This window comes from Nomascus leucogenys, chromosome X (genome assembly GCF_006542625.1).
Source record: "Nomascus leucogenys isolate Asia chromosome X, Asia_NLE_v1, whole genome shotgun sequence".
Classification (NCBI taxonomy): Eukaryota; Metazoa; Chordata; class Mammalia; order Primates; family Hylobatidae; genus Nomascus; species Nomascus leucogenys.
Window position 1 is genome coordinate 64,626,486 of NC_044406.1, and position 18,385 is coordinate 64,644,870.

General features: G+C 40.0%; 1 protein-coding gene across 1 annotated transcript; it reads left to right on the forward strand.

Annotated features, from left to right (window-relative positions):
- Positions 1–10,773: 10,773 nt before the first annotated feature.
- Positions 10,774–18,098, forward strand: CDX4 (caudal type homeobox 4). The gene is made up of 3 exons (XM_003268977.1): positions 10,774–11,275; positions 17,027–17,172; positions 17,892–18,098. The coding sequence occupies exons 1-3, from the start codon at positions 10,774–10,776 to the stop codon at positions 18,096–18,098; spliced, it is 855 nt and encodes a 284-aa protein (XP_003269025.1).
- Positions 18,099–18,385: the final 287 nt, after the last annotated feature.

The following is an 18,385-nucleotide window of genomic DNA, read 5'->3' on the forward strand; positions in this document are numbered from 1 at the left end:
AAATTATGGGAGGTACAATTCTGGATGAGATTTGGGTGGGGACACAGCCAAACTATATCAGGTCCTAAGGATAATATGTAGAGGCAAAGACCCAAAATATACAATATTGAAGAAGAACTAACACTATCCTACATCAAGACTTACTATAAAGCTACAGTAACAAAGACAGTGTAATGTTGGCAAGAGAATAGACAAATAGATAAATGGACAGACAACCAGACAACCCAGAAACAACCAACCAACAGACAACCAACAGACAACCCAGAAATGGACTCATATAAGTACAGTCAACAGATCGTTGACAAGGGAGTAAAGGCATTATAATGAAACAAAGATCATCTTCCAACAAATGTTGCTAGAACAACAGGACATCCACATGCAAAAAAAAATGAATCTATACACAAACTTTACACCTTTTACAAAAATTAACTCAACATGGATCATAGACCTAAACGTAAAATGTAAAACTAAAATTTCTAGAGGATGACATGGAAGAAAACCTAGATTATCCTGGGTATGGCAGTAACTTTTTAGATTCAGTAGCAAAAACATGATTGATGAAAGGAATAACTGTATTCAAATTTAAAACTTCTGCTCTGCAAAACACTGTGTCAAGAGAATGATTAGACAAGCCACATACTGGGAGAAAAGATTTACATTACAAAGCACTGCTCAAACAAATAATAGATAACAGAAATAAATGGAAAAAACATTCCATGCTCATGGAAAGGAATAATCAATATCTTTAAAATAGCTATACTATCCAAAGCAATTTATGGAATCAATACCATTCCTATCAAACTACCAATGACATTCTTCACAGAAGTAGAAAAATACTATTTTAAAATTCATATGGAACTAAAAAGAAACACAAATAGCCAAGGCAATCCTAAGCAAAAAGATCAAAGCAGGAGGCAATGTATACTACAGGGCAACAGTAAACAAAATGTTACTGTCACAAAAATGTTACTGTCAAACTATACTATAAGACTATATTAACCAATACTACATGGTACTGGTACCAAAACAGACACACAGACTCATGGAAAAGAATAAAGAGCCCAGAAATTAGGCCACACAAGTACAACCATCTGATCTTCAACAAAGCAGACAAAAATAAGCAATGGGGAAATGACTCCCTATTCAATAAATGGTGTTGGGATAACTGTCTAGCCATATGCAGAAAAATGAAACTGGATCCCCACCTTACACCATATATAAAAATCAACTCAAGATGGATAAAACACCTAAATGTAAGAACCCAAAACTTTAAAAACCCTGGAACACAACCTAGGCAATACCGTTCTGGACATAGGAACAGGTACAGATTTCATGAGGAGGATGCCGAAAACAATTGCAGCAAAAGTAAAATGGGGAAATGGATTTAATTAGACGAAAGAGCTTCTGCTCAATAAAAGAAACTATCAACAGAGTAAACAGACAACCTACAGGATGGAAGAAAATATTTGCAAATAATGCATCTGTCAGAGGTCTAATATCCAGCATCTATAAGAAACTTAAACAAATTTACAAAAAACAACCCAAATAACCCCATTAAAAAGTGGGCAAAGTTTACATTAAAAAAAAGAAACTTTACTAAGTTCCGGGATAAATGTACAGAATGTGCAGGTCTTTTACATAGGCATATGTGTGCCATGGTAGTTAGCTGCACCTATTGACCCATCCTCTAAGTTCCCTCCTTTCAGCCCCCATCCCCTAACAGGCCCTGGTGTGCGTTCTCCTCCTTGTGTGCATGTGTTCTCATTGTTCAACTCCCATTTATAAGTGAGAATGTATGGTGTTTGGTTTTCTGTTCCTGTATTAGTTTGCTAAGAATGATGGTTTCCAGCTTCATCCATGACCCTGCAAAGGACATGATCTCATTCTTTTTTATGGCTGCATAGTATTCCATGGTATATATGTACCACATTATCTTTATCCAGTCTATTATTGATGGGCATTTGGTTCCATGTCTTTGCTCTTGTAAATTGTCATCGTGAACTCCTTTGGAGCATAGGTCTTCATACATATAATGTTTCCTTGACAATTCAGAATGACTCTGTATGCCCTGCTAGCCTAATTATTTGGAACGAATCATTACCTTCTATGGTCACTAATCTCCATGTGTTCACATTTATCAATATATTTTATTCTTATTTAAAGTGCTATTTTTTTCTGTTTATTGACCATATATATTCTCTACTTTACTGCCTTGTAACAGTCCTGCTTCTCAGTTGCAATCAACAGAGCCTAGCTCTCCCTGAAACAAGGAAAGCGGCAACTTATTAAAAAGACATTGGCTAGCTCACAAAAATATTAGGGGGGCTAGACAACTATGCATACATTAAACAGCTAGCGAAACCACCCTAGATCGTACACCAGATCATATTTGCTGAGAAAATTGCTGTTATCACAAAAATGGCAAGCAGGAGGGTCAGGGAGAGAAGAAGAAGGAGGAACAGGAGGTAGAGGAGAAAGATGGAGAGGAGAGATATTTTATTATCATTTTCTTTTTGGCTTTCTACATCTCATGTCAAAACTCTCTGCAACCTAGCTGCAAGGCAGGCTGGGAAAGCAGGTATGCAGCATTCTCCACTCTTATTGCCATAATTGAAACTTAATTTTCACCAAACCTCATAAATTGGATATTTTCTCATACACAGAAAAGGATGCTGAGAGGCCAAAATTAATACCACCTGCATTCTACAGCTCTTTAGTACTATTTCATAAGTTGTGGAAGGCTCATGTTACATGACTTTATAACAGTATAATAAATTTACATAGGAGGTTATAACATAATAATAAAAGAAGTAGAAACAACAAAAATGTAGAATAGGAAGGGAAATGAAACGTGTTATACCCCATCTTGTAGATTTATAATGCCCATGAGCATCAAAAGTACCCTAAAATTTCCATATCAAAGAACATTTGAAATAAAATTAAACTCAAAATGTTCTCAAAAAAATCAAGTGAGCAAAGGACACGAACACTTTTCAAAAGAAGAGATACATAGGGCCAACAATCATATGAAGAAAAGTGCAACATCACTGTTCATTAGAGAATGCAAATCAAAACCACAATGAGATACCATCTCACACGAGTAAGAATGGCTATTATTAAAATGTCAAAAAATGACAGATGCTGGTGAGGTTGTGGAGAAAAAGGAATGTTTATACACTGTTGGTGGGAGTGTAGATTATTTCAGCCATTGTGGAAGACAGTGTGGTGATTCCTCAAACACCTAAAGACAGAAATACCAGGACAGGTGCGGTGGCTTACGCCTGTAATCCCAGCACTTTGGGAGGCCGAGGTGAGCAGATAGCTTGAGATCAGGAGTTCAAGACCAGCCTAGCCAACATGGCAAAACCCCGTTTCTACTAAAAATACAAAAAATAGCCAGACGCGGTGGTGGGCACCTGTAATCCCAGCTACTTGGGAGGCTGAGACACAATAATTGCTTGAACCTGGGAGGTAGGGGTTGCAGTGAGCCGAGACTGTGCATTGCACTCCAGCCTGGGTGACAGAGCGAGACTCTGTCTCAAAAAAGGAAAAAAAAAAAAAAGAAAGAAATACCATTCAACCCAGCAATCCCATTACTGGATATATACCCAATGGAATATAAATTTTTCTATTACAAAGACACCTGCACACATATATTCACTGAAGCACTATTCACAGTAGCAAAGACATGGAATCAACCTAAATGCCCATCAATGGTAGACTGTATAAAGAAAATGTGGTACATATACACCATGGAATACTATGCAACCATATAAAAACAAGATCATGTCCTTTGCAGCAACATGGATGGAGCTGGAGGCCATTATTCTAAGCAAACTAACACAGGGACTGAAAACCAAATACCACATGTTCTCACTTAGAAGTGAAGGCTAAGTTATGAGAACACATGGACACAAAGAGGGGAACAAGGGAAGCTGGGACCCAGCTGAGATTGGAGGATGAAAGGAGGGAAAGGAGCAGAAAAATGACTATTAAGTACTAGGCTTAGTACCTAGATGATGAAATAATCTGTACAACAAACTTGTGACACGAGTTTACCTATATAATAAACCTGCATATGTACCCTTGAACCTAAAATAAAAGTTTTCTTAAAAAGAAAATATACAAAGAAGTTGTAGAACACAACAGTAAGAAAGCAAATAATCTGATTAAAACATGAGCAAAAGACCTAAACAGACACCTCCCCTCCAAAAAACAGATAAACAGATGGCAAATAAGCATATACATAGTTATTCAGAATTATATGTCATTAGGGAATTGCAAATTAGAACAATGAAATATGACTATATGCCTATTAGAATGGCCAAAATCCAAAACAATGACAACACCTAATGTTCTCAAGGATGTGAAGCAACAGGAATTCTCATTAATTGTTGATAGAAATGGAAAATGGTACAGGCACTTTGTAAGACAGTTTCACAGGATTTTACAAAACTAAACATACAGTTATCACACGATCCAACAATCATGCTCCTTGGTATTTACTCAGATAAATTGAAAACTTATGTTCTTACACAAACCTGCATGTGGATGTTTATAGCTGCTTTATACATAATTGCCAAAACTTGGAAACAACCAAGATGTCCTTCAGTAAGTGAATGAATAAACTGTCACACATCCAGACAATGAAATATTAAGTGCTAAAAAGAAATGAGCTAGCAAGTCAAGAAAGATATGGTGCAACCATAAATGTATATTACTATATGAAAGAAGTCAATCTGAAAAGGTTACACGTTGTATGGGTCCAACTACATGACATTGTACAAAAGGCAAAACTATGGAAACAGGAAAAACATCAATAGCTGCCAGGGGTTAGGGGGAGGGATGACAGGCAGAGCACAGAGGATTTTTAGGGCAGTGGGACTATTCTGCACAATACTTCAATGGTGAATACACGTCATGCATTCATCAATACCCACAGAATATGCAGCACCAAGAGTGGACTCTAATGTAAATCACGGACTTTGGGTGATAATAATGTGGCAATGTAGGTTCATTAATTATAATAATTGTGCTACTATAGTGTGGGATGTATTTGTTTTGTTTTTTGCTTTAGCTTGAACACATTTTTTAATTGAAACATATTGTTTAATTTTCTATTCCAGGAGCATCCATCAAGCTGCTTTCAAAGGGTAAGCTGCATGCTTGCTGCAGATTTTAGGATAAAAGTTTCAGGAAAAAAAGTGCAGGAAGTCTACCTGAACTTCTCCAAACATGAATTCTTAATCCTGAAGTTAAGAAACAGTATAGAATAAGACATTTGCATACAAGTCATGTTAGTAATCCTAATCCCTAAACATTTTCTATGGAATATTAAATGGCTAAATTCCCCCAAAGGTATAAATTGAATTGTTGCATCCAGATGTTGATAATGGGGGAGGTTATGGAGGGTCTATATTTCTTTTATCAACTTGTTCACCTATCCCAGTGCTTTCTGGCCATCAGAGTGGGCATATTCTTCTTCAGAACTAATCTAAATCTCTCCTATTATAGTCTTGACAATTTTCCATGTTATACTATGTTTAGGAAATATGGGCACTACTCCGTCTTAATCTCCAGGACCTGCATAAACATTATGGTCAGTCTGGAGTATGATTTACCAGCTGCTGCTTAATGGACATTTGACCTTGAACCCACTGCTGGGTTTAGTTCTGTATTTTTCACCTCTGTAAAATAAGGCTGATCCTATCTACTCCCTTTGATTATAGTGAGCCTGATGGGAGTTTGCACAAGCAAGGACCAAGCACAGGCTCTAGCCTAAAGTGCCTGCTCTGTGAACTAGACTTCTGGTTTTCTTTCTCCAAGTAGACAGCCAGGACTTGCACTTATTTTTTTATTTTAGAGAGAGAATCGGCCTCCTTCATCCTCTCAGACTGTTAGTTTGAGACTCTCCTACCATGGCTAGTGTGTTGAGTTTGCACTGTCTCCCCATTCTTCATTGTCCTATCTTTCTTTTCTCTCTCTTTTCTGCAAAATCCCTCCCCTACACATCCCTTCCAAGTCTGGGTTCTCGGCATTAGTCATTGAGCCCTACTTGCCTCCTCATATACACCTCTTTCCCCGAGTTGAGCCATCCTTGGATGCCAAAGAAGCCTGTTTCTTCACTGCTTTGTCCTTTGGTCTTCATCTCAGAGCCCTGGGCCTTTCTCATTCTTTTTACCCTAATCCAGAACCAGGCAGCTAGATCCGGTGACAGGGTGGGTATAAAGCCCCAGTCCCCCACCACTCCAGTTGGTACTTGCCCTAACTACTCATGTTCCCACAGATGAATCTTAATTTTTCTCCAAAACATACCTAGGTCCTGCCTCAACTGTGACGCTTTAGGGCAGGCCGAGAGCCTAGTGTTACTCATTTCCCAGAGTGTCTAGTCCTGGAAGTGCAAAAGCCCATCGCAGTGATCAAGAAGGTGGATGGAAAGGGCTTGAGGCTTCCCTCCTTCCACAAACCCAAGCACTGATGTTGCTAAGATTCCAAAGGGATTGAGGAGGGAGATAGGAGTGAGTGAGTGAATGGGGGCTATGTTCAGAGCCCAGAGTGTAAAGCTTGAATGGAGAGGCAACAAGCAGCATGTTCAAATTGCTCTGGGCCTTCACTCCAATTGCTAAGCATTTTCCATGCATGGATGTGGACCAGAAGAGGCACAGTAGGCCCATACCCTGTGAAGTCCTAGCCACTCTCCAGATGACAATAATAATGGCTATTTACTGAGCACACTACTGGTGCACTTAATCCTCCCAACGTCCCTATAGAATCGTCTCTATTGTCTGCCCCATTTATTGTGTGTTGGAAACTGAGGCTGAGAGAGGTGGAGTGCCTTGCAGAGGTCTACAGTCAGCCATGCTTGGGTTTAGATAGCAGTTCCACAGATCACCTAACAGTGTCTGCTTTGGGTAGGACCCTGCCCTACTCTCAGCTTCAGTTACCACATAAACAAAAAAGAACTTAAACTCTGCATTCCTCATCTCCCTCCCAGTAGTAGGAGGGCCCAATGATTGATGACTGGAGCCAAGTTCCATAGCACAGAGACCCAGATCAGGCCTGAATCTGAGCCAGGGTAGTGGAAAAGGGTTAGGGAGGGGTGTAGTAGGGTGGAGAGTAGCCTTTGGCTAGTAACACAGAACTGAGAGGCCAGACCAGGCTTAGAGAATATTTACCAGGCACTTGGATTCTCCCAAAGCATTAAGGTTGCTAAAGAAAAGGTTTACCCAGAGCTCCATAGTTCATCACAGGTGGACCTCATTCTTTACAAAGCAATTTCACATTCGCTATCTCCCTCAAGCCTTAAAAGAAATCTGATCAGTGGGAGTCAGCTCAGAGTCCAACAGATGCCCTATTTGATACCTGCCTCTGAAAGTCTCAGAAAAACTAAGAGATTACTCCCTAGTGGCAGTAAGATCGCTGCAGAGAAGCCACCTCTCTGGTTAATCTTCAGGTTAAGAAATAAATCAAAAGTTCCATTAAATAAACTAGACTAAACCTCCCTGTCTGTTCCTCCCCATCACCACACAAACAAAAACCAGAGGAAACCTGAAGCCAAGTTCTGTCAAGCACTGGGCAATGTTCTTACTCACTTCTCTTCCAGACATCCCTGGAGCTGGATCAAATAGTGATTTCCAATCTACAGTTCCAAGGTCATTTACTGATTCAGTACACAAATATTTCCCAAGACCCTACCATGTACAAGGGAGCTTTATTCCAATGGGTTCAAACATACTTCCCCATACCCCTTCAAGTTGCTCAAATTTCTGAAGATTCAGGTAAGATCTCAAATAACTCTAAGGTAGACAAAATAGTCTCCATCAGTTCATTGGGAAGGGGAATTGATAATGGGATTCACAGAAGAGGAAGAGTGTTTTCTGAGAGGAGCGTCACTACGTAGGGCTTTAGCGAGAAGGGCACATTTCTTTTTTTTTAATTAAAAATGACTTCATTTCTTTTATTGATATTAACAATACATAGCAAAATGCGAACAAAGGTTAGAAAGGAGGTATACACATTTGTTTTGTGAACAACCAGTTTTTAAAATAATGCCATTGAACAATATACATAAGAAATCAGACAGCAAAGTACAGCGATTAAAATTTACTCAGAAATAATCTAAATATTTGGAGAAACTCGTGTTATATAAGCACATACAAGCTTGTGCACATGTGCAAACATGCATACTGTAGAGCTGAGTGTGGTGTATTTAACTCTGAAAGTTAATAAGTAGAAAAAAATGAATCACTACAGCCTTTATATACAGCATAGTATCTTTTTATAAAATTAAAGCTAATAAGCCTATGTATTTCTAAAATTACTCTTTAGGAATATATAGAAATACAATAAAACTACATTAAAAAGTATGATGAAATAGGTTCTAGATGACAAAAACCTGCATGCCTTGCAGTCAGGGTGGCCCAGAATTTGAACCTAGCTTTACCACACACCAGCCATGTGCATTTAAATAGTCATGCCACCTCTCTGAGCCTCAGTTTCTACATCTCTAAAATGGGAATGACAATAACTCATGGGGCTGTTGTGAAGATAAAATAATGTGCAAAACGTGTAAAAAGTGCCAATAGGTAAGTTACTTTCCTGCCTCTTAGTCTCTTCTCCCCAGCACCAGACTTTAATTGGTCTTTTCTGATCAGTTACTCATTTTCCTTCTTCTCTGAAAAAGTTTCAAAATACATACCGAATCCAACCACTCATCTCCACCCACACTGCCATTCACCTGTATTATTGCAATAGTCTTTCTTTTTTAATCTGCCTGATTCTGTCTACTTACAGTCTATTTTTGATCCAATGGCCAGAGAGAGCCATTCAAAATTTAATTCAAATCATGTCACTCCTCTGCTCTAAACCCTACGATGTCTCCTTATCTCAAAGCAAAAACTAGAATTTTTGCAATGGCCTATTTCGCTTCAGCTTTTAGACCTCATCTAGTCTTTAGCTACACTGTCTTCCTTGCACTTTCTCGAACAGAAGATGAACATTCTCCTTTCACTTGTTTCTTTCTTCTGAATCCTCTGCCCTCTTACCTCACTCCATTAACTCTTTCATATTTTACTTAAATGTCAATTCTCTGTGAAGTCATCCTAGACTATCACATTTAAAATTGCGACATCCACTTCCCAGCATTCTGTATATTCCTTCCCTGCCTTTTTTTCTCCATAGAGTCGATTACTCTCTGATATACCATAAAATTTAATTACTTATCAGTGTTTCTCCCCACTATGATATATGCTTAATAAAGCTGGAGGCTTTATCTGCTCACCACTGATGTCTCCATACATAGAACAGCACTAAGTACTCAATAAATATTTGTTGAGTGAATACAGTGGTCCCATGCTGTGTGCCAAGCACTAAGTTAAGCAGTTTGCTTGCATTATCTGAGGAAATCCTGCTTGTAAGGTAGATACCATTAGGTTCTCTATTTTTAAAAGGGAAAACCCGTGAAACTCAGAGAGGTTAAGTGACTTTCCCAAAGCCATAGAGGGATTAGCTAAATGGCGGTGGGGGTGCCAGGTTAGGTTGGATTTTGTGTAGGAGCACATTTCCTGAGTAGGAAGCAGACTGGAGTAAAGGCTGTGGTAGGTCTTGGGGGTGCTGGGTGGAGAGGAGGAACACAAGAGGTGACCTGGTTTCTTGAGGCAAGATACTGATTTCATTGGCGTCTACTAGCAAGTCTATGTCTTTTTCAACAATTGGAGTTTTACAAAGAAAATTTTTTAGTTTGCTGCAGCTGCCATGGATTTGAGACTGCAAGAGTTCTGGCCCCTTGAGGCACTGGATTTCGGACAGAAGCCATACCTGGCAGAAGGAGACACCTGAGAGTAGTGGATTGACATGAAAATAGGAAAGTTTATTATCTACATGGTTCTCTCTCTCTCTCTCTCTCCCCTGCGATTTTTCATAACCTACGTTACTCATCTTTCTTTAATTTGTACATATTTGTAAAACATTCTATTAATTCAGCCTGCCATCCACTACAGTGTAATCCTAGGAAGGCAGAGCAAGAATTTTTGTCTTTTATTCACTGCTGTACCCCCATGCCTACACAGTACCTGGCACGCAGTAGACGCTCAACAGAGAGTTGTGAAATGAATCTTTGCCCTTGGAAACAAAGGCGTCCTTTTGATGGAGGGAGTAAGGAGAGTAAGGGAAAGCTCTTTTCATTGGCATCCTGGGCCAGTGCCATGCGGTAAACCCCTGAGAGGGAATTTGGTCAGAAGGAGACTGCAGATGCAGGTTGGACGCGGGAAGATCGGTGAAAGGGAGGAGGCCGCGGTGTAAGGACTGAATCCTAGAGAGCGGAACTTTGCCCGGTTTCTGCAGGTCTCTATCTGACTTTGAGGGGAGCTGGTCAGAAACCCCTGGAGGAGTTCCTGTCCCCAAAAGCACAATACTGACGCTATGGGGACCAGATGGACAGAATCAAGAAAGATGAGACAGAAAGGCCTGGGAGCTTGGGGAGTGGGTGACCAAGTTCCTGTGAAAGTGAAATGGCCCTTCATTTGAATGCAAATGCTATGTAAAAGCCTGAAGCCCCTTGACGTCAGCCCAGCCATTGGTGGCCTATCTATACAGGGCTACCAGTCACCTGGATACCCTCTTAGGAAACGTGGGATGGAGTACTCTGAGGGGCGCAAAAGAGCTTGCGGCACAACTACGTACTGATAGGTTTATTCTCTGCTGCTTCTCAAAGTCGAGTTGGGGCCTTACAGGGACCTCAGGATGGCTTAGGGAGCGCCTTCTACACAAGACACGATGTACGGAAGCTGCCTTTTGGAGAAAGAAGCAGGCATGTACCCGGGCACTCTCAGGAGCCCTGGGGGAGACGGCACAACTGGGACAGGCGGCACGGGGGTCGGTGGGAGTCCGATGCCAGCCTCCAATTTCGCTGCGGCACCGGCTTTCTCGCACTATATTGGGTATCCTCATATGCCCAGCATGGATCCTCACTGGCCGTCTCTGGGAGTCTGGGGCTCACCCTACAGTCCCCCGCGAGAAGACTGGAGCGTGTATCCTGGACCGTCTAGTGCAATGGGCACGGTGCCGGTGAACGACATGACCTCTAGCCCCGCCGCTTTCTGCTCGACCGACTACAGCAACTTGGGCCCTGCGGGCGGTGGAACTAGCGGCAGCAACCTACCGGGCCCGGCTGGCCGGTCGCTTGTCCCGACGGACGCAGGCGCCGCCAACGCCAGTTCCCCTAGCAGGAGCCGCCACAGCCCCTATGCATGGATGCGCAAGACCGTGCAGGTGACGGGTGAGTAATCAATTCCAATGCCCACACACTTTTCCTTCCTTCCCTCTCCGCTACTTCTCTTGGTCGGCCTGTCCTCGTACTTCTCAGGCCTCTCCCAAGAGGGCTTAGCTGAGGAGACTCCTATATGGCTGGCTGGCCTATTAGGCATCTCCCTCGCGTTCGCCTGGGCTCAAAACTCACTCACTGAGTGCAACGATTGGGACTAAACCTACCCTAGAGGTGATTTTCGCCTTTCGCTGCTCCATGAAGAAAGCGAGTGAGTGGACAATGGATATGTTGAGCCACAAGGATCAGGATGCAACCCTGTAGTTGCCCACATGGGAAAAGAGATGCATAAGAAAGCTCAACGGGTGAATGAAGCGAGAGGGCAGCTGTGGTGTCACGTTGTTCAGGCACTGCTGCTTGACTGTTTCATTTCCAAACCCTTACCCATCTGAGCGGGCTGTCTCCTCCCTCCCCGCCCCGAAAGCTGATGATGATCAATTTAGGTTCACAGTGCTTGGCTGGCAACGGACTCTCCAGTTTAGCCACGAAGTCCCCGACGGCAAAGCAACCTCTTCACCCTGGCCTCTCAGGGAAGCTCCAGCTTCCTTCCTACAAGTTGGCAGAGGCAAATTGGCCTAAAATCCATTGCCGTCTTACAACGTCCTTTCTTCTAACCCAAGTGTTGAGGCAGGCGAGAAGGCTACAGCACTGACCTGGCACGTAATACGGTACCTAACCCTCACACCCGCCAGGCACGCAAATGAATCAGCTCCAGCACTAATAAATGGCTAAAGCCCTCATAACTATCAACGCAGGCGTCTCTCAGGCGTAGGGGCTAAATGCAGGTCTGCGGCAGCGCGAGAGAAGTCAAAGCGATCGCGATCACAGCCTAACCAGCAAGCCAGTGGGCGACTGCTGGGAGCCAGGGCGAGGGAAGTGGCCGTTCCACTTTAATCTTAGACCCGGGCGGGGGGAGGAATGTTTGTTTTCAACTGTTGTTCTTTTATTACATTCTTATTCCATCCCTCGCTCCCTGTCATTAGAGAAAATCAGTAAAAATCCACTCTGAGTATTTTCATCCCTCTGGGGAGGAAATGGCATTTCAATAGCATTTGTCCGCAATGATTATGCTCCTCTTCTCAATTCTGCACTTTGTCTTTCCTCCAAAAAGCAAAGACAGGAGGGTGGGAAGTGACCCATTTTTACCATTAGGAGAACTTTTAGCCAGGAAGAGGAAGTTCTGTGTATTAGAACCTCACTAGAGTAGCGATTCCAAGGTAAAAGTAGAGTTGAAATACTTGGCTTTAAAGCGTTTGCAAGTAAATCTGCATTTTTCAAAAATATGAGCGAGTCTGTCGACTCAGTAGAATAGAAAAAGAGGCTAGGGTGGGCACTCCCAGAGTTTTTATTACATCTAATCTCGGGGTTGTAATTAACATCCACTCACTAAACCTTAACAATCAGCAAAAGACACAAAATCTAGAAAAGTAGTTGCTCGCAGTCTAGGATTATGTTCTGGAACACATTAAGAGGAAAGTCACTGGCGTGCTGTTTGCAATAGAGAACAAGAGAGGAAATGGATGAGATAAAAGAAATTATCTCCAGCCTTGAATTTTCTATTTATGAGGAAAAATATGACAGTTTTATCTGCCTAAAGGTCTTCCATTTACATTTGCTTTTATTAGCCTGAGTCTCTCTCTTGGGTAATTCTAATGCCAGGAAAGGTTTCGAAACGGGCTCCTTAGTCTCTTGCATCTTCATTAGCTAAACCCTCAAACCTGACTTTACAATGGCACCTTCACAAGATTTTCTATCCAATTTCTATGAGAAGTTAAAATCGAATGATATTGGAACCATTTCGATTATTGGCAGCCTATTCTATAGATGAGGCTTCATTAAATTAAAACTTTGTTTCATTTTAATGTCTTATAAATGAAAATAACCCCTTTGCTGTATTCTTATAGTCTAAGGTGCATATTTAGCAGCAATTTAAGAATATGATGAAAAACTTTGGTTATCTCCCTAGAAAAATGCACAAAGGCACAGCAGCACACACGCAAACACAAGTAATTTGTTACATAATTTTAGGAGATTAATGGATCCATTGAAGCCCTTTGAATGGACATCAGGTTATAAACCCCACGAAAAACATTAAGCTGATCACCTCACTAGGCCACCCACTCAGGACCAAAATGCACCCATTTATATGCTTAGTGCATAGTGGGTCTTAAATATTTGTTTAATGAATGAATGAGTCAGATCCTCCTAAATTTTCCACTTCACTCTGTAGTACTGTGGGACAACATATGGTTTATGACTGAGAGGAAAAGATGAACTTCAATATGGAAGTAACCCTTGATTAAGGTAGTCAAATGAAAGTTCTTTCCATTACTGAAAAATGTCTTAAATAAATGTAAAAAAAGAAAAAATGCATGTATTAGTGGACAATCAGAAAACATTTCATAGCGACCATTATAGCATGTTATTTTCTAATGAGGGCAAGGAGGCTGACACATAGAGTAAATGACTGTTCCCTAAGTGATCTGATTTAAAAAGAAGACATGTTTATTTCCACTTAGTTCTCTGAGTAAGTGGTCTATTTCTATACATATCTAACTTTAAATATTATGCAAAAAGGAATATGACAGAAAAGTTTCTGTGGAAAGTTTAATATTTTCATGCACTTTCACATTTTAAACATTGGCAAGGTGATAACCTAAGCAGGCTGGAGAGAGGCTTTTCTGTTAGAAGTGGAAAAGACGGGGAGAGAAGGAAGTAATTGTGATTGATTCTGATTCTGATTGATTGTTTTAAGCTACTGGACAACATGAAGGAATTTATGCTTAAAAGGCATTATTCAATATGGACACTTCATAAAATTAGTTGCTTAATAATTCTCGAGAGTTATCATTGTCTTCCTTGGTTTTGCTCATTTCACGGGACAACTTTTTAAAAATGAATTTGGATGCAATTTTTAGCTAAAAACAGTGAAATATTACCATAAGATGAAAAGTCCTCACAGTGGAGTCCATTAGACAGTACCCCCTACAGAAGAATATTCATTTTCATAATCTGTACATTCACTCCCATCATCATCAACTCTATGTTTGGAGAGTGACTTTCTGCCTAGCAGCACTTTTGCAGCCAGTCTTTCAAATGAACACCATTTTAATTTTATTTAGGGTGATAAGTCACCATATATTATGATATTTGCTTGTGAATTCTGGGGAGATAATGTGGTTGGGAGGATGGAAAGGACTCCATCCATCTTTAACTACAGAAGTTTTTCTGACTCTTTAAGGAGAAGGCAAATACATCTTAGATAGTATTGATTTCCTAAATAAACTCAATAACGGCTGAAAATGGAGCCCATCACCCTGAGAAATGTCATAGTCTCTGGAAAAAGAGAACAGCTTGAACAATAAAAATTAGTTCTGTTAGTGCTATTTTTTTGGTGCTTGGGTATGGGAATATGGACATTAGGCTTTACCAGAAAATGTCCAAATCCCCTTCATCATCTATTCTGGTTTCGTCATTTTATCTGGTTTCATCATTTAAGAAGAAGAGGCAATGGGATTGGGAGAGACAATTTGAGGAGCGGGACACAAAAGGAGCACCAGGAAATTCAAATTTATTTCTCTTTGTAAACTGTGCAGTCAGTTTTTTCCCCTGAGCTACATCTTCTTGGAGTTTTAGGTCTTATCTGTCAGATTTTGGCAACAGACTCTTTTTAACACTTCACATGGCTTTGATATGCAGCCAGGCTCTTCCTTATCCCTCCTTTCTTCAGGGGTTATATTGCCGGAAAGGGTAGAATTTTTATGGCAAATAAAGGGGCCTGGTCTTGACTTTATTGTCCTCAGAAGAAACTGCAAGAGGGGAATTTATGACCAATGGGGGTGGGGAAGGACTACAACCTTTCCAGAGTTATTGATGTCTGGTTATGTTTATTGATTATCAAAGAGCATAAAACATGGATAAAGACAAGTTGAATTTTTAACCAGTCTGCCTCAAGTTATAATTTAAACACTCAGCAACTTTAAGATTAAGAAGGGTTTTAGAAAATATGATTTCAAAGATATATTTCGATCTCAAGATTCGATGTTCTAGAAATAAATTAAATCTCCAAGTTTTCATTTTTTTTCTCTAAATATGCATTCTGTCTTTGCAATATGCCAAAAGGCAGACTTACGGTTTCCAGATTTTTGCTTAGATTCAGAAAACCAGCTCAAAATTTAGGAGTTTAAGGTAGGTTAACTGACTGGACCACATAGATTTCCTTTTCTAAGAGCGGGGAAAGGAGATTTTGTTCAGTTCATTGTTTAGCCATTTAGATTAATCTTAAAATATATCACTTATCTAAAATTTATTTCTTCACTGATGTCCTTTTTATTTTCCTTTTCTGGAGATGAAAGGGTGTCTGACATTTGTTTAGGGCTTATAAATTCTGAACCAATTGGCTGGTGTTCCTGAATGTAAAGAGGATTCAGAATGGGATCTGATGCTATGTAACTCTTTTGTTAGGCCTGTGCTGTATCTTAACACCTCAGTGGAGTTTAGGGAACCACTTTAAAGACGTCTTTGTCCTACAGATCACCCCCAAAAAATCACTTAAAAAACATCCAGGGAAGATCAGAAGGAGTATTTAAAAGCCATAGAGAAAAGGAGGAAGATCCTGGAAGAGGGCAGAGAAATTAAAAAGAAAAAGGAACTTCCTAAGTGTCTTTGGAAAATTTGAAAGGAGGAATAAAGCTCTATTCGAAGGAGGGCATGAGGAATTAGTTAAATGTTGTAACACAAAGCAAATGTTTGTATATCCTTTCAAAGGGCATGGAATACTCACTTTATTCTGCTTAAGTCAATACCTCCTCCTTCCCCCATTCACTATCCACTTGGTAATAAAAATTAAGACTCTCACATAAAAACTATTTTTTTCTAATAGGTAATGGGGTTTTCTGAAACGGAATCTGCTAAATGACAATAAATGTTTTCTTTTTAAATTACTATTCAAACCAAACTCTAGGAAATTATGTAATTATAGTGTCAGGATCCCACAAGTGTTTTCCACTCTTGGGCCATTATTATGCGTCCCAGCGTATTTGAACTTGGAGTAACATTTAATTAGCATACTTAAATTGGAGTCAAAGATATGTGTTTGGGTCTCCACTCCTCAATTCTCTAACACAAAGTCATTTACCTTAACTGAGCTTCATGTTTCTTATCTGTAAAATGGAGATAAGACATGTTCTGCATAATTCAAGAAGGTAGGTAAGAGGTTTAATAGGAACAGTATGAAAAGACTGCATAAAATGTAATGGGAAGTGCCTTTATAACGGACAGTTGCTATTACTGCCAATGCTAATCATATATGTAAGTGGGAAGGTAATAAACACCATGGGTTAAAGTGTTTAAGCATTTTCAGTGCTCTGCTATAAAAATAGGTCAAGATGGGATGATTGTGATTTGACCAATCATTTTAGGAGAAACGTTAATTAAAGAGATTTTGGTTTCATATATAAAGAGAGATATAGATATATAGATATACGCCTATGTTTATAGATGGTAGACAGAGATATTGCTATCATAGCCACAGATGAGAATATATTTAATGGAGAAATTGACTTTTATGAATATTTGATTCAAAAATATACTTATTTTATATTTTAAAGCAAAGATGAGAGTGGAAAGAGTGTCTATGATTTCTTTAACTAAAACAATCTGCAAGAAGCAGAAAAAGATTAAATGCAATGCTTTCTCTCCTAACAGGGAAAACCAGGACAAAAGAAAAGTATCGTGTAGTTTACACTGATCATCAAAGATTGGAGCTGGAAAAGGAATTCCATTGCAATAGATATATCCCCATCCGGAGAAAATCAGAGCTGGCAGTTAACCTGGGCCTTTCTGAGAGACAGGTACACCAGAAGTATATCCAACATGTCCCACATAGTCCATTTCAATAGAATCAGAATTCTAGAATTGTAAAGTCCCTTCGTGCATTGCCTTATCCCAAGTAGCTTGCATTTCAACCACGTGTGAAGGCACATTGATATCGCTCTCTTCTATCTCCAGCAAGAGATATAAAATATTTCATCACCCTTGTTCTCTCATTTATGTTTCATTAATATTTTACTAATAGGAAGACAAACTTCCTATTAGTAATAGTATAATTTATTAATAGGAAGATAAATTTTCTGTTTTATTTTATTAATATTATACTAATAGGACGTTTCTCTTTAGCGAAATATTAATAAAATACAGAAATGGTTGATTATAATTACCTTTGCTACTTAAATCTCTCTCTCTTATCAGCACACCTCAGCTTCTGTCATTCCAGCATTATTTATTTCTACCTGTGCAACAGAGGAGGTGGGTAAGGTATAATATTAAGATTATTGCATTCAGAGTTAGTAGCCCTAGACTTGGATCTCAGTTTCATTTCGTGCAAGGTACTTGCCCTCTCTAAGTCTCAAGCTTTTTTTCTAACCTGTTAAGTGGGCATACTTCACAGGGTCATTGTGAGGCTCAAATGAAGTGATGCATATGAAAGGGCTTTGTAAATGCTAAAGTCTCTGTACAATACCAGAAATCACTGAGTTAACTGCATTCAGTATGTTGCCCCATTGTGTTTCAGGTGAAAATCTGGTTTCAGAATCGCAGAGCCAAGGAGAGAAAGATGATCAAAAAGAAAATCTCTCAGTTTGAGAATAGTGGAGGCTCGGTGCAAAGTGACTCTGGCTCCATCAGCCCTGGGGAACTACCTAACACTTTTTTCACCACACCATCTGCTGTTCGTGGATTTCAACCTATTGAGATACAGCAGGTTATAGTCTCCGAATGAAAGAAAGCAAAGAGAAATTTAAAGTGCCCTTTTTTTAGTGGTGCCTTTTGGTCCTCTAAGCTATCTGCAGGGGAGTTGGAGCAGGGTGTAATTCCCTGTAAGGCAGTATTTGGAACGGGTGGATGCACAATGGGTTGAAGATAATTTAGGGGACTCTTACTTTTAGAAACTATCCCCAGAAAACTCCAGTCATGTGCTGTGCTAGATGTCAGTCACTCAGGAAGCTTAGTGGTAAGGTATATAATTAAAAGCTAGAATCACAGGCCCTTTCAACTCTGTTCACAATT

Coding starts and splice junctions, on each gene's coding strand:
- CDX4 (XM_003268977.1), top strand. CDS start 10,774: ATGTACGGAAGCTGCCTTTTGGAGAAAGAAGCAGGCATGTACCCGGGC. Junction 11,276..17,026: donor CAAGACCGTGCAGGTGACGG/GTGAGTAATCAA, acceptor CTCTCCTAACAG/GGAAAACCAGGACAAAAGAA. Junction 17,173..17,891: donor TGGGCCTTTCTGAGAGACAG/GTACACCAGAAG, acceptor ATTGTGTTTCAG/GTGAAAATCTGGTTTCAGAA.